This window comes from Nyctereutes procyonoides, unplaced genomic scaffold, assembly GCF_905146905.1.
Source record: "Nyctereutes procyonoides isolate TBG_1078 unplaced genomic scaffold, NYPRO_anot_genome, whole genome shotgun sequence".
NCBI classification, from domain to species: domain Eukaryota; kingdom Metazoa; phylum Chordata; class Mammalia; order Carnivora; family Canidae; genus Nyctereutes; species Nyctereutes procyonoides.
In genome coordinates this window covers 53,141,169-53,155,904 of record NW_026575126.1, presented here as the reverse complement: position 1 = coordinate 53,155,904, position 14,736 = coordinate 53,141,169, and the positions used below count along the sequence as shown (strand labels likewise).

Here is a 14,736-nt window from a genome sequence, read left to right as displayed (position 1 = left end):
CTTAAGAGGTGAGGAGGAGGAACATTTTATGGGAGTAGGGAGAAGAGAAAGACTGTAATCTTTCATAGAGATGTTTAGGAGGCAAGTGATAATAGAATCCTGACTTGGCTCTTGGTGAAATGTGAAGGTTAGAAAACACTCCTTTGATTCTATCAAAAAGGCTAAACTTCGACAAGAAGCCAGATATTGCCAGGCAGTGTATGTCACAAGAGAGGTTTAAACCATGGTTTGAGTCTGCAGTGGAGGGAGCCTTTCCTTCCAGGGGAACAAATGAGTGGAAATGAGCATGCGCAAATGGGGGTAACGTATTATTTCAGGGCCTCATGGATTGTAGTGATTCCATGATGCTGTCTGTTGAGAGCCATGGTGCTGCCTGGCACTTAGCAAAGCCTTGAGTGCTGGTGTTTCTCACTTTGAGTACCGCAGTACTGGTGGTGAGAAGAGAGATCTCAGGGCATGAGAGCTCTCACACTGAGGCAGTAGAAGAGAAGTTTGTACTTTGTGGTTGGCTAAGAGAATTAAATGCCTGTTACAGGAGTCTGTGTAGTTCTAGAGCTTACATGTGTTATCCACCTGTGATAGGATACTTCATGAGTGTTGTTTTCCTGTAAGGGTGGAGGGTAAAATTCTCATGTTGGGATGAAAAAAGCTTGGCTTCTAGGGACTGTGAGTTATCCATGCCCTCCAGGGATTGTGTGTAATGTGGTGACTGTCCCCAAGCATGTTTGATTCCAAAGACCTTGTCCTCCAGAGCCCCCAGCCTAGGGTTCATAAAAGTCTGTGAACAGCAGGAAGTCACTGAAGGCCTTTGAGTAGTCAGTCAATTGACATTTTGAGCTTTCCTTGTGTGGAATTCCAAGTAGCACCTGGAAGTGGATGTGACACAAACCAGGAGTCAAGGATGGTTTTGTTCCTTTTAGGTTGTTTGCAAGGAATTATTTATGTACCTTAATCATTGGAGGAGAGAAATGTAAGTTGATAGGATGCTTGATTTTTCTCTTACATCTCTGGTGATGACATAAGCATTTAAAGTGATTAAATTAAAAAAAATTAAAAAAAAATTAAAAAAAAATAAATAAAGTGATTAAATTTTCCAAGAATGGTGTCTACAGATGGGAGAAAAATTAGAAGATGTTTTATTGCACTTCTTTATTTTTGAAAATATTTTAAGTAGGGATCTCACTGAAATAAGGTCATCTAGGTTTCAAATGCTGCGAAAACTTGCTTTCTTCAGTCACAATGGGAATGCTAAAAAGTTAGTTACACTGAAGTGTCAGATACTGGGTCTCAGCTGCTAATACACTGGAATTATTCGATGTCACTGGTTTTGCTAATAATCTTAGACATTGTTTCCTCTCCTTTTAGTTAATTTACAGCAAATAACTGAGAAGATAAATTGGTTTGAGAAAGAAAGCAGAGAACTTGCTGAAGAAATATCCATTTGGGAGCAGAAGGTATAGATACTCTTTCAAATATTTTTTGTGATTTCATTTCAGTTACTTCCACCTCTGGTAGTTCATTCTACTGACCTATTTCATGTGATCCAGAAACAGTATCAATTCAAGATAATCATCACAGATGTAGAGCACTGCCTCTTTTTTTGTGAAAGGAGTCACACATTAGAAGATAGGTTGTCTAGCTCTATGCTATTTTTAAATTCTGATTCCTTTTTAATATGTTTTATAGATCAGGGAAGCAAAGAAACATCTATCAGAAACTGAGACAGAAAATATGTTTCTCTCTGATGAAACTCCTAAATTGAAGGTAATAAACCCTTCTTTGCTTGAATTGTGTTCTAATGACATAAGTAAAAGTAGTGAATTATTATTATTATTATTTATATATTTATTTATTTATTTGAGAGAGAGGTGGTCAGAGAGAGAGAGAGAGAGAGAGAGAGAATCCCAAGCAGTCTCCATGCTGAGTGTGTAGCCTGATGCAGGGCTCAATTCATTGACTCTGATATCAGGACTTGAACTAAAACCAAGAGTCAGACATCAACCAACCATACCACCCAGGTGCCCCAAGTAAGTAATGAATAATTATGACTCATTTAATATATGTTTTGTTGAAGGAGAACATCAAAACATTTGAACTGGTTAATGAAAACTTAAATTACACCCTTCAATGTACACCTGCTAACATGCAGTCTGAGAGAGGAAAGTCAAGAATCAGACAGACGTGGTACAAGTTGATTATTGAAAGGAAACAAGTATTTTGACACTCTAGACAAGATGGACTTCCCAGATATATTTAGAGCATTTCACCCTAAAGCAACGGAATGCACATTCTTCTACAGTGAACATGGAACATTGTCCAGAATAGATCACTTACTAGGTCATAAATCAAGTCTCAGTTGGTACCAAAAGATTGGAATCATTCCCTGTATATTCTCAGACCACAATTCTTTAAAACTTGAACTTCATCACAGGAGAAGATTTGGAAGGAAGAAAAATACATGGAGATTAAAGAACATCCTACTAAAGAATGAATGGGTCAACCATGAAATTAAAGAAGAATTTTAAAAATTCATGGAAGCAAATGAAAATGAAAAAAAAAGATTCAGAACCTTTAGGATGCAGCAAAGGCAGTCCTAGGAGAGTAATATATAGCAATATAAACCTTTCTCAAGAAACATGAAAAGTCTGAAATTCACAACCTAACCTTACATCTAAAGGTGCTGAAGAAAATAGCAAATAAAACCTAAATCGAGCAGGAAAAGAGATATAATAAAGATTAGAGCAGGAATCAATGAAATGGAAACCAAAAAAAGAGTAGAACAGATCAGTGAAACTAGGAGTTGGTTCTATGAAATAATTAATAAGATCAATAAGCCCATAGCCAGACTTATCAACAAAGAGAAAGGATCCAAATGAATGAAATCATGATTGAAAGAGAGGCAATCACAACCAGCATGGAAGAAATACAAACATTATGAGAACATATTATGGACAACTAACTATATGCCAAAAAAAATTGGGCAATCTGGAAGAACTGGATGCATTCCTAGAAACATCTAAACTATCAAAACTGAAACAGGAAGAAATAGAAAACCTAACAGATCCACAAGCAGCAAAAAAATGGAAGTAGTCATCAAAAGTCTCCCAACAAACAAGAGTTCAGGACCAGATGGCTTCCCAGGTGAATTCTACAAACTATTTAAAGAAGAATTAATACCTATTCTTCTGAAGCTGTTTCATAAAATGGAAGGAACACTTCCAAACTCCTTCTAAGATGCCAGCATTACACTGATCCCCAAACCAGACAAAGACTCCACAAAAAAGGAAAATTACAGATGAGTATCCCTGATGAACATGGATGCCAAAATTCTGATCCAGATACTAACCAATAGTAAAAATTTATATGGAACCAGAAAAGACAATAGCCAGAGAAACACTGAAAAAAAAAAAAACAAAGTGGGTGGCATCACAATTCCAGACCCCAAGCTATATTACAAAGCTTTAATCATCAAGACCATATGGTACTGGCATAAAAACAGACACATAGATTAATGGAACCAAATACAGAACCCAGAAATGGACCCTCAACACTGTGGTCAACTCATCTTCGACAAAGTAGGAGATAATATCCAATGGAGAAAAGACAGTTTCTTCACAAATAGTGTTGGGAAAATTGGACCGCATTATGTAGAAGAATGAAACTGGACAGCTTTCTTAAACCATACAAAGAGATAACCTCAAAATGGATAAAGACCTACATGTGAAACAGGAAAACATCAAAATCCTAGAGAGGACACAGGCAGCAACCTCTTGGACCTTGGCCACAGCAACTTCTTGCTGGATATGTATCCAAAGACAAGAGAACCAAAAGTATAAAGGAACCATTTGGACTTCATCAAGATAAAAAGCTTTTTGCACAGCAAAGAAAACAGTTGACAAACCCAAAAGACAACCTATGAATGGGAGAAAATATTTGTAAATCTCTCATCAGATAAAGGGCAAGTATCCAAAAACTATAAAGGACTTATCAAACTCCACATCAAAAAGGCAAATAATCCAGTCAAGAAATGGGCAGAAGACACGAACAGACGTTTCACCAAAGAAGACCTACGCACAGCCAACAAGCACATGAAAAAATGTTCAACATCACTTGGCATCAGGGAAATACAGATCAAAATAACAATGAAATACCACCTTGAACCAGTCAGAATGGCTAAAATTAACAGGTCATGAAACAAGAAATGTTGGTGAGGATTCTGAGAAAGGGGAATCTTCTTACACTGCTGGTGGGAATGTAAGCTGCTGTAGCCACTCTGGGAAAAAGTATTGAGGTTCCTCAAAAAGTTAAATGTAGGGCTACCCTATGACCCAGCAATTGGACTACTAGCTATTTACCCAAAGGATACAAACTCAGTGATCTGAAGGAGTACCTGCACCCAAATGTTTATAGCAGCATGTCCACAATAGCTAAACTATGGAAAAGGCCCAGATGTCTATATGTCTATTGACAGATGAATGGATGAAGACAATGTAGTGTATGAATATATATATATATATATATATATATATATATATATACACACACATATAATGGAATATATATGTATTTATATAATGGAATATTACTTAGCCATCAAAAAATGAAATGTTACCATTTACAATGCTTGATGGTATTAGAGGATATTATGCTAAGTGAAATAAGTCAGAGAGATGATTATCATATGATTTCACTCGTATGTGGAATTTAAGAAACAAAACAGGATCATAGTGGGAGGGAGCGAGATATAAGACAAAATCAGAGAGGGAGACAAGATAGCAGAGACTTTTTTTTAATAAATTAATTTTTTATTGGTGTTCAATTTACCAACATACAGAATAACACCCAGTGCTCATCCTGTCAAGTGTCCCCCTCAGTGCCCGTCACCCATTCACCCCCACCCCCCGCCCTCCTCCCCTTCCACCACCCCTAGTTCATTTCCCAGAGTTAGGAGTCTTTATGTTCTGTCTCCCTTTCTGATATTTCCCACACATTTCTTCTCCCTTCCCTTATATTCCCTTTTACTATTACTTATATTCCCCAAATGAATGAGAACATACACTGTTTTTCCTTCTCCGATTGACTTACTTCACTCAGCATAATACCCTCCAGTTCCAGATGTGGTTTATGTATACAATGGAATATTACTCAGCCATTAGAAATGACAAATACCCACCATTTGCTTCAACGTGGATAGCAGAGACTTTAACTGTAGGAAACAAAATTCAGGTTGCTGGAAGGGAGGTGGATTAGGGGATGGGGTAATTGGGTGATAGACATTAAGGAGGGCACATGATGTAATAAGTACTGGGTGTGATATGTAACTGATGAGTCACTGAATTCTATCTTTGAAACTAATAATATATGTTAATTTAATTAATTTTTAAAATTTTAATTTAAATAAAATAAAAAAATTTAAAGTGTTGGCTGTTGAGTTTTACCATAATGTAGCTTGGGAGGCTTTTTGTTCATTGAGTGAGATGAGTGCACCTATTTGCTTGCTGTTTACCACAGTTGAGAGTGGGAATCTGGGAACAGACACTCCTTCTGAACAGTGAGCTGAATTTCACTTAGGACCACTATGATGAGTTTTGCTATTTCAAAGACTAGGAAGTATGGTTTATTTTCATAGCTAGGCAATTATCACATCATTCAGCCCTGCCCTGTGAGAAATGTAGAAAATCCTATAAGATATTTGAGAGATGAAGGGTGATAGCTAGCCAAGTTATACAGTCCATTCCTTCTCTTAATGCTTAACATAAAATTTTCAATGTGAATAGGGGAAAGCCATTTATGAGTTCTTCGACTTGAACTATTTTCCACCTTCCTTACTTTCACCCTCTCCCATTTATGGCTCAAGATCTTTCTTTCTTGTACTGAATGATCCTGTCCTATTAGGTACACTCACATTGTTCTGCGATCATGATTGCTTGAATGTCTTTTCTCATATCTGTCTTTAAGTTGCAAGATGAATTTGAAGATCCAGAGCTGAGAGTCTTGAGGTCCAAGAAATATGACCTGGAAGGTATGTGGTTTGGGGGAAATATATCCCCATGTGGTGGCAACGAGTGTGCACTGAGAAGGGAAAGAATGCCTTCCTGTCCTGAAGGTCATTACCCTTCTCCTTCCCCCGTCACAAGCAAGTTCTCAGGTCATGTGCACACACACAGAAGAAAACCATCCTTTACAGACAGTAAAAAGGTCCTGGAAGACAAGTGCAATGCATTGAGTTCCATGAAAACAACGAAGGAAGCAGAATTGAAACAGCTGAAGAAGAGAGTGGATACCTTGACTGAATTCTATGAACAGACAAAAGTGGCTGCAGAAGAGTAAGATATTCCTGTGTTAATTGTCACAAATAATGTTGTATGAATTTGTGTGGTGGCCAGTATGGAAAATTGTCTTCCTTTTAGAATAGGATCTACAGTATTTTTGCCAAATGTATTCAGTAGAATTGGTGTCTGCCTTGCCTACCTTGATTTCTGGAACCTGCCTTTTCCTTTCTCTTCTAACTGCTTGTCACATGTTGTTGTGTGATTTACTTGGGGTAGAAGAGAGTACATAACAGCATTAATCCCTTTGATACCTGGATCCCCTTTGGGTCTGTCTACATTGTCCTTTAGGTTTCAGTCTCATTACAAGTTCTTATTAGCCCTAAATGAGGTCATTTGTTTAGTATGAGACTTGGGTCAAGAATGTGTAGAGAAAAGTAGAATTCTCTTGCTGCAGAAACAGTGGGAGTTTCTTTCTGGAAAGTAGGTTGGGGCGCCAGCAGTACTGGATTGCTTCATCCAGTGTGCAGTTGAGATCATTCATTGCAGGCTCAATTCTTAAGAAGGCCAGGGTATTTCCCATTCACCTGATTTTTTGTGTGTGACCCTCTTGGGTCCAAACCAAAGCCTGTAGTTTCACCAGGGCTCACCATTGCTGGCTGACCCTGAGATTCACTTGTTTCCTCCTAAGCCTGTGCCTATAAAGTTGTTCAGCTTCTTTGCAGTTCACTTGCCTGTTCCAGAATTTACTGATAAGTCCTGGGGAGATTGGTTCCAACTGCCAGGCTAGCTTTCTCCTAGGCTACCCTCTTCTCCATCTTGTTCTCCTATTTCTTGTGCTAGTTAGTTTGATGCATTCAAGCCAGAGTTTCCTCTTTTGTCCAGTATTTACTTTTTTTTTTTTCTCAAGAGGAGATGAGTACCTTAGAGTCCCTCATTCATGTTGAAAAGTAAAACTGTTCCTTCTCTTCCCTGGAGTCTCAGCTTTGTGTTATTCCTTAACACAGCAGGGGTGGAGACTGCTCTTTCTCACTGGTATCTTGTTTTTGTTCATTGGTAAGTTCTTTTCTGGGGGAAAGTACATTGCTTTGACCACCTTTCTCTCTTCAACACCTTACAACTGAGCCGTTACATTACAGCCCTTCCAGAAAACATTTGCTGCATGATTGCCTGAGAGACCAGATACAAACTCAAGGGTCTTTCTGTGTCTAGGGCTTTTGTCTCGGTTACTTTTTTTTTTCCTATTTCATTTTTTTAACCCTTTATTTTTTATTATTTTTGTAAAATAATAAATTTATTTTTTATTGGGGTTCAATTTACCAACATACAGAATAACACCCAGTGCTCATCCCGTCAAGTGTCCCCCTCAGTGCCTGTCACACATTCACCCCTACCCCCGCCCTCCTCCCCTTCCATCACCCCAGGTTCATTTCCCAGAGTTAGGAGTCTTTATGTTCTGTCTCCCTTTCTGATATTTCCCACCACACATTTCTTCTCCCTTGCCTTATATTCCCTTTCACTATTATTTATATTCCCCCAAATGAATGAGAACATACACTGTTTGTCCTTCTCCGATTGACTTACTTCACTCAGCATAATACCCTCCAGTTCCATCCACGTTGAAGCAAATGGTGGGTATTTGTCGTTTCTAATGGCTGAGTAATATTCCATTGTATACATAAACCACATCTTCTTTATCCATTCATCTTTCGATGGGCACCGAACTCCTTCCACAGTTTTGCTATTGTGGACATTGCTGCTATAAACATCGGGGTGCAGGTGTCCCAGCGTTTCATTGCATCTGAATCTTTGGGGTAAATCCCCAACAGTGCAATTGCTGGGTCGTAGGGCAGGTCTGTTTTTGACTCTTTGATGAACTTCCACACAGTTTTCCAGAGGGGCTGCACCAGTTCACATTCCCACCAACAGTGTAAGAACTTCCCTTTTCTACGCATCCTCTCCAACATTTGTGGTTTCCTGCCTTGTTAATTTTCCCCATTCTCACTGGTGTGAGGTGGTATCTCATTGTGGTTTTGATTTGTGTTTCCCTGATGGCAAGTGATGCAGAGCATTTTCTCATGTGCATGTTGGCCATGTCTATGTCTTCCTCTGTGAGATTTCTCTTCATGTCTTTAGCCCATTTCATGATTGGATTGTTTGTTTCTTTGATGTTGAGTTTAATAAGTTCTTTATAGATCTTGGAAACTAGCCCTTTATCTGATACGTCATTTGCAAATATCTTCTCCCATTCTGTAGGTTGTCTTTTAGTTTTGTTGACTGTATCCTTTGGTGTGCAAAAGCTTCTTATCTTGATGAAGTCCCAATAGTTCATTTTTGCTTTTGTTTCTTTTGCATTCGTGGATGAATCTTGCAAGAAGTTACTGGGGCTGAGTTCAAAAAGGGTGTTGCCTGTGTTCTCCTCTAGGATTTTGATGGACTCTTGTCTCACATTTAGATCTTTCATCCATTTTGAGTTTATCTTTGTGTATGGTGAAAGAGAGTTGTCTAGTTTCTAAGAGACTTTTTGCATGTGATTCTTGAGTCAATCAAGTGTTAGAATATAAGCACAACACAGCCAATCAGCCTTTCTAAGCATTGCCCTTTGCTACCTTCACTATCAATGAACTCAGTCTTCTGAAAGTAGGTTGACTCCATGTGGTTGATAGTTTTCTACCTGAAATCTGTTTCCTGGACTTAACACCCTGACTATGTGACAGTTCACATAATTTTATACTTCAGTACATTTTGCCGGCAGTAAGATAGGCTTTTTCTTCCACTGGGATGTTCAAAGGGGCGGCAGGTGTTGTATTTCTAAACCCTATAGATGACTGGGAATGAGCTGCAATACTGATGAAGTCATATTCTGGAAGGCTTTCTTTGGGCTGATTGTTTGTCCAGGCACATCCTTGGCCTGAGAATTAGGGCTCCCCAAGGAGGTATAGGACTAATGTTGATCCCCTGCTTCATCCTAATGGGTATAGTTGGTCAGACATGGCTTTTCACTTTGAACTGAAATGAGCCTTTACCATCTCAAACAAAGACCAGCTCTGAGAGGGCACAAAGTGTAATGTTATTTGAAGACTTGATGATGAATGAATTGAAGTAGAGAATATAAAGACATCTCTAATTGCAGGGGACTTGGCAGCAGCCAGAGTTTGGTTTTCTTTAACCCTAAATGGGGGATTCGATTCATTTCTCTGATCATGTTGTCAGTCTGTGTGTTTACTGGCCGGGGAGGGGAGAAGGGACATTCAAATCTAGGCCATCAAGAGTCCTGGGAGAAAAAACTACAGAGCTTGCAGGCCTTGACTACTGGACTATGTAAATACCTTTCCCATTTTAGGAAACTGAAAAAGACACACTATGAACTGGTGGCAAAGAAGAATCAGCTGTCAGCTACAGAGAAAAATTTGAAAGTAGCCACAGAAGAAATAGACAAATACAAGTGAGTTCAGCTATTAAATACTAGCAGCATCTGAAATATCTGTTAACTCTTTATTTTTAACCCTGGTACAACATTTAGACTCAATTAACAAGTAATGGAAAGAAAAATTCATAGGACATCCAATGAGAACAGACACAAAAATAGAAGTTTTAGAGACGACCACACAATTACATTACTAAACATGCCCTGATCTCCAGCGCTAGCCTGACTCTGTGGAAAATTCATCCACACCAGTGTCCCCGAGGGTGGTGTAAATTGTCTTCATTTTAGGAAAGCAGTTTGTTGTAGGTTGAATCATACCCAAAACACAGCAGTGCCATCTGATGGCCCTGGTCTTTGCCACCCTGGGAAACATGGTAAGGATAGAACTTAAAGGAGAGAAGAGCTTTATGACAAAAGACACTTGTCACAGGATAAATTAGGGAATGATTGAAGACAGGTAAGGAAATTATATCAACTCTGAACCCTGCAGGTGTGACAAAGTGAGTAAGGGAAGGATGTAACAATAGCTTTGATCCAACTGTACATTTGTAATCATGTGATAAGTGTTTTCCTGTGCCAGGATAAATTGGATGAGGGGACAGATAAGAGGAGGATGGCCACATGGGCCAGTTATTTAAAATCCTACCCAATAATGGGCTTTATCTGATGAAAGCTATTGTAACTCACAGGCAACAAGTCCAAGAAATGCAAGAACAGCTGCAGGAGTCAGAACTGACCTTCAGACACCAGGTAACCTGAGCTCTGCCCAATGTAATGAACCCTTGGCACCTCCTGCAGGGGACAGCAGTGGCTCCTCGAGTCCTTAACCATGGGCTTTTGGTGTGCTGGCTTTTTCAGATCGCAGTTCATGAGAAGAATGCTCAAGACAACTGGGTAAGTGGTTGCTTTTTCATCCTCTTTGTTTGGTGCACAGTCTGGCACAACTGAAGGTGGAGATGTTTTTCTCCCCCAGGTCAAGGCTCGGTTTTGGGAGAGGGAGATAGCGCAGCAAAGCAGGGAGAAAGCCTACTTGAAACACAGGTACGGGAGGTTGACAGACGTTGTAACGGGCATTTGTGGGAGGACGGCTATGCTGTTTATTGTCAAGAGAGTTGCTGGTATTGTGATTCTTATATATATCCATTATCTGTTCAAGACTGGGCTTACTGGAAGAAAGATGCTGCCTGAGAGACACAGGAGGCAGGAGCTGATTCCGGGAAGACCTGAGACGCAGAACCCTCCAGGGAGAGGTAAGGGGCACTTTGTGAAGTGCAGCAGCCCAATTGCTGCTATGAACCACCACTCAGCGTCCTTCCAGTTCCTGTGGGTGATCTTTGTGTGTCCTGGAGAGAATCACAAGCACTACCTAAGGACAGCAGCTTGTCTGAAGGGGTAACAGGAGGGTATATTCCTCAGGTGCCCCCAGGCCGCAGGGCACCTGTCCCCATGACAGCTGGAGCTCCCACCCCTCCCCTGACTGCAGACCCTCCTACTCCCTCCATCACTCCATCCTGAAGAAATGTACCTGGAAGGGTGATGGTCCTGAGCTTCTTCCCACCTTGAACTAGTGGTGAAGACTTTTTTTGGGGAAAAAAGACTATTTAAAAAAGACCTTTATTTATTGTTTATGGAGTTTCCTTTATTTTTTTAATGAATTAATTTTATTATTGGTGTTCAATTTACCAACATACAGAATAACACCCAGTGCTCATCCCATCAAGTGCCCCCGTCAGTGCCCATCACCCATTCATCCCCACCCCCTGCTCTCCTCCCCTTCCACCACCCCTAGTTCGTTTCCCAGAGTTAGGAGTCTTTATGTTCTGTATTCCTTTCTGATATTTTATTTTTATTTGGAATCTACAGTACTGCATTCATCAGTTCATGTAATTTTATTCCTTTAATGTTATGAGTAGAACACCGCAGCTTTACTGCTAAATCCACCTATTTTTTCTTTGCTCATGACTATACAATTGGCTAAGTACATTCCTTAAATATTTCTGTAATGGCCAGTCGCATATGCTAGGCCTCATCTGTAGACTGAAATATTGAACCATCAACCTGTGGCCTGAGAAGAGAATGCATGCCACTCATTTGGAGGATGCACTGATATCCCACCCATGGGGGTACCCACCCATGGCTATTCTCAGTTCAATTATTAATCTATGAAGAAAACATGATTTTCTTTGATGTGTCTTGATAACCGAATTTCAGTGTTGATTTCCCGCCAGTTGTACCCTGTGCTGTCCTCTGTTGGTTGATTCCTTATGGAAACACTTAACCTGGGCCCTATAGTGTCTCCCTAACATCACGTGATGGTATCTCCCTTAGCAAAATAGTCACTTGGGTCATGTGGGAAGCCATCTATTCTGATAAGGGACTGAGTGTGAGAAAGAGTGCAAGATGGGGGAGGAAGGCATAGAGGGTGCGCAAACCACAATAAACTTTCATTCTTTGTCAGATTTAGAATCTAGACCAGTTCTTGAGATGAATAGCACTACCATCCCTAAAAAGGACCTAGAGATGGCTAAGATAAATGCTGTGTGATTTTTCTGTTGTAGCCACTTCTGGAAGATTATTCCTTTTTGGACAGCACCCTGTCCTGGCCTAGTGTCTGTTAGGTGTATCCTGTGATCTGTCTGAGGCATGTTCACATTTCAAAATTCAGGATGTTTTCCCAGGGGCCTATAGGCTTCTCCATTAGAGATCCTCACCGTAGGTGGTGCCTCCTGAAGCCACAGATGCTTAGAGATGAACGATTGCAGGATGCACACCGTGTATGTGTGTGTGTGTGTGTGTGTGTGTGTGTATGTGTCTAAAAATAACTTGATGGTGACTCCTCTCTCTGCACTAAAGTCTGCCAGTCTAGTTGACTCCTCTAGTTTTTGGTTATGTGGGAGGGGCAGCCTTGTGGTTTTTCAGGTCCAGAGACTAACCTGGGAATATGTCTCTGGTGTTCCTCACAGCTGGGAAATGTGAAAAGCTATGAGTCAGTCTGCACTTTGTACTGCGTGCTTTGGTGCTTTGGGAAGATTTGAGTGTTCTTAGGTAAGGTGGGATTCCCAAGTCATCTGTGTTTCTTCCGTGGGGGTAGGGACAACCCAGAATCCCTTCAGGTGAGTCCTGGGTGAGACAGTTGTGAACTCTGCCAGGTGACATACGTGTAGTAGAAAATGTCCATGGGACCAACAGCTGTGAAGAAGGAAAACCAGTGACAACCTGCAGGGCCAAAACCTCACCCATGTTTTCTGTTGTGTGCCTGTGAATGGGTTCTCATTTGAGAACCTGTGCCAGCTGACAGGGTCTCCCCTGACCCACCATGGGAGTTTCACACCTACTCTCCAGCCACATTTGTTTGCATCCAGTGATGTAGAGTCAGCTCCTCAGTGGTCCTTGGCACTGAAGGACTCTGCACTTGCTCTGTGCCTAAGCTAAGGATCATTTGATCAATGGTGATGCAGATCTACAGAGGTGGTTCCCACTCACTCGTAGGGATTGTGGTCCTCTTAGAAAGCACTTTTCCAGGTTCCCTGTGGGACTCCAGAAATGTACATCTTTCCAGCGTTATCTGTCATCATGAACAGCACTGTGGGCAGTAGAAGACCCCTTCTCAGGGAGCGAAGCAGAGTGGGGTCAGGAGGGGGCTGGCAGCAGCAGTTTGACCCATGAGAGGCTGTGATTCTATGTGTGGACACTGGGCTTCCCATTTCCTTTCACAGTGTTTGTGCTTATTGAGTATACATAACCCTCTGTGGCTGCGCTGGACGTGGGAACAGAGTGGGCCTGGCCACAAATTCCTGCCTGTCTGGAATATACTCCTTTTGAGTTGATTGTCATGGCTTCTATTCAACTGGGAGGACAAGATGCTTTGAAGTCCCATCTTCTCAGAGATGTTTGGTGATGTGTGGGAATACTAAGTTCTTTCCTTTAGCATCCTTCCCTTGCCCCTGAACTATGTAGTGGCATCAAATGGGAGGCCTCTGGTTCCTGGCCCTGGTGCTCTGCTCTCCTGGAAGCTGAGGGTGAACAAAGAACCATGGTATTATACCTACTATTGGGTTTCAGGCTGGAGAGCATTATCCTTCAAACTGACATGGCAACATACCTTTGTTCTGCAGATCCCTGTGAATACAAGAGGACCAGCTCCTGTACTGGTCCCACTGACAGCCACACATGCAAGTGTTGACCCAAAGCCTCACATATACTGTGAAGGCAAAATGCATATAGCAAAACAGAAGATCCCATTGAAATAACTCACGATCCTTTTGCCTTACAGGACTGTTTCAGATTTGAAGACCTCCCTGAGCAGTAACAACCAGGCTATGAAGAGTGTATATTTAGAACATGTGTCAGATCTGCCTAATGGTCAGAGTGTTTCCCCTTTCAATCCTGTCCCCTGTGCTTTGTCACTCCTGGTATCCCCCTAATAAACGTTTCATGTTTCTTTCTTCATGTCAGTGTCTGCTTTCACCAGGACCTACCATCCCTCCCCTTGAGTGCGTAAAGTGAATCCTGCATACACAGTAAACAAACTGGCAGAAATGGTAGTGATGGCGGATGGCCACAAGATTACTCTTTGTGGGATCTTTCCTGCAAGGGGCCTAGGAAGGAAATCCTTCTGGGGAGGTAGACTCATCTTGTATATAGATCTGTTGGTGGTTCTATTTACTCTGTTGATGGATGTTCCTGAGCACATGGCTCTTGCTGGTTTAGGAGGTGTGTGGTGATCAGCAGGACAGATGTCTGTCCCCAGGCAGTAGTCTATTGTGATGGTGAGGATTGAACAAAGGGTTAGGAATGGCCCTGGTGAGACTGGTGAGGAGGCCCTGCATTAAGGCAAGTTTTGTGCACTGGCTTCCCCCTACCAGCTACCCCTCAACAGCACCAGTCTGGGTGAGCTCTGAGGGGGTTGATCAGTGGCAGTTTTCTTGGTAATACCCATGAAGTCCCATAATCCTGCCAGTTTCCTTATGGAGGAATGGGCCTCTTCCCTAAGAGGTCAATGATGGGAGACCCACTGCTCCCCCACCATGCAGGAGGAGT

General features: G+C 41.3%; 1 protein-coding gene across 7 annotated transcripts in view; it reads left to right on the top strand.

Moving 5' to 3' along the window:
- LOC129519985 (transport and Golgi organization protein 1 homolog) overlaps positions 1–14,145 on the top strand; it is a 51,719-nt gene extending 37,574 nt beyond the window's left edge. For all 7 annotated transcript variants that reach the window (XM_055340843.1, XM_055340847.1, XM_055340844.1 and 4 more), the window contains 10 exons: positions 1,366–1,454; positions 1,687–1,764; positions 5,959–6,022; positions 6,188–6,326; positions 9,613–9,714; positions 10,386–10,446; positions 10,555–10,590; positions 10,670–10,737; positions 10,853–10,946; positions 13,970–14,145. In XM_055340843.1, the coding sequence (XP_055196818.1) occupies positions 1,366–1,454; positions 1,687–1,764; positions 5,959–6,022; positions 6,188–6,326; positions 9,613–9,714; positions 10,386–10,446; positions 10,555–10,590; positions 10,670–10,737; positions 10,853–10,907 (692 nt within the window). In that variant the 3' untranslated portion in view covers positions 10,908–10,946; positions 13,970–14,145. The remainder of the gene's footprint in view (positions 1–1,365; positions 1,455–1,686; positions 1,765–5,958; positions 6,023–6,187; positions 6,327–9,612; positions 9,715–10,385; positions 10,447–10,554; positions 10,591–10,669; positions 10,738–10,852; positions 10,947–13,969) is intronic.
- The last annotated feature ends 591 nt before the right edge of the window (positions 14,146–14,736 follow it).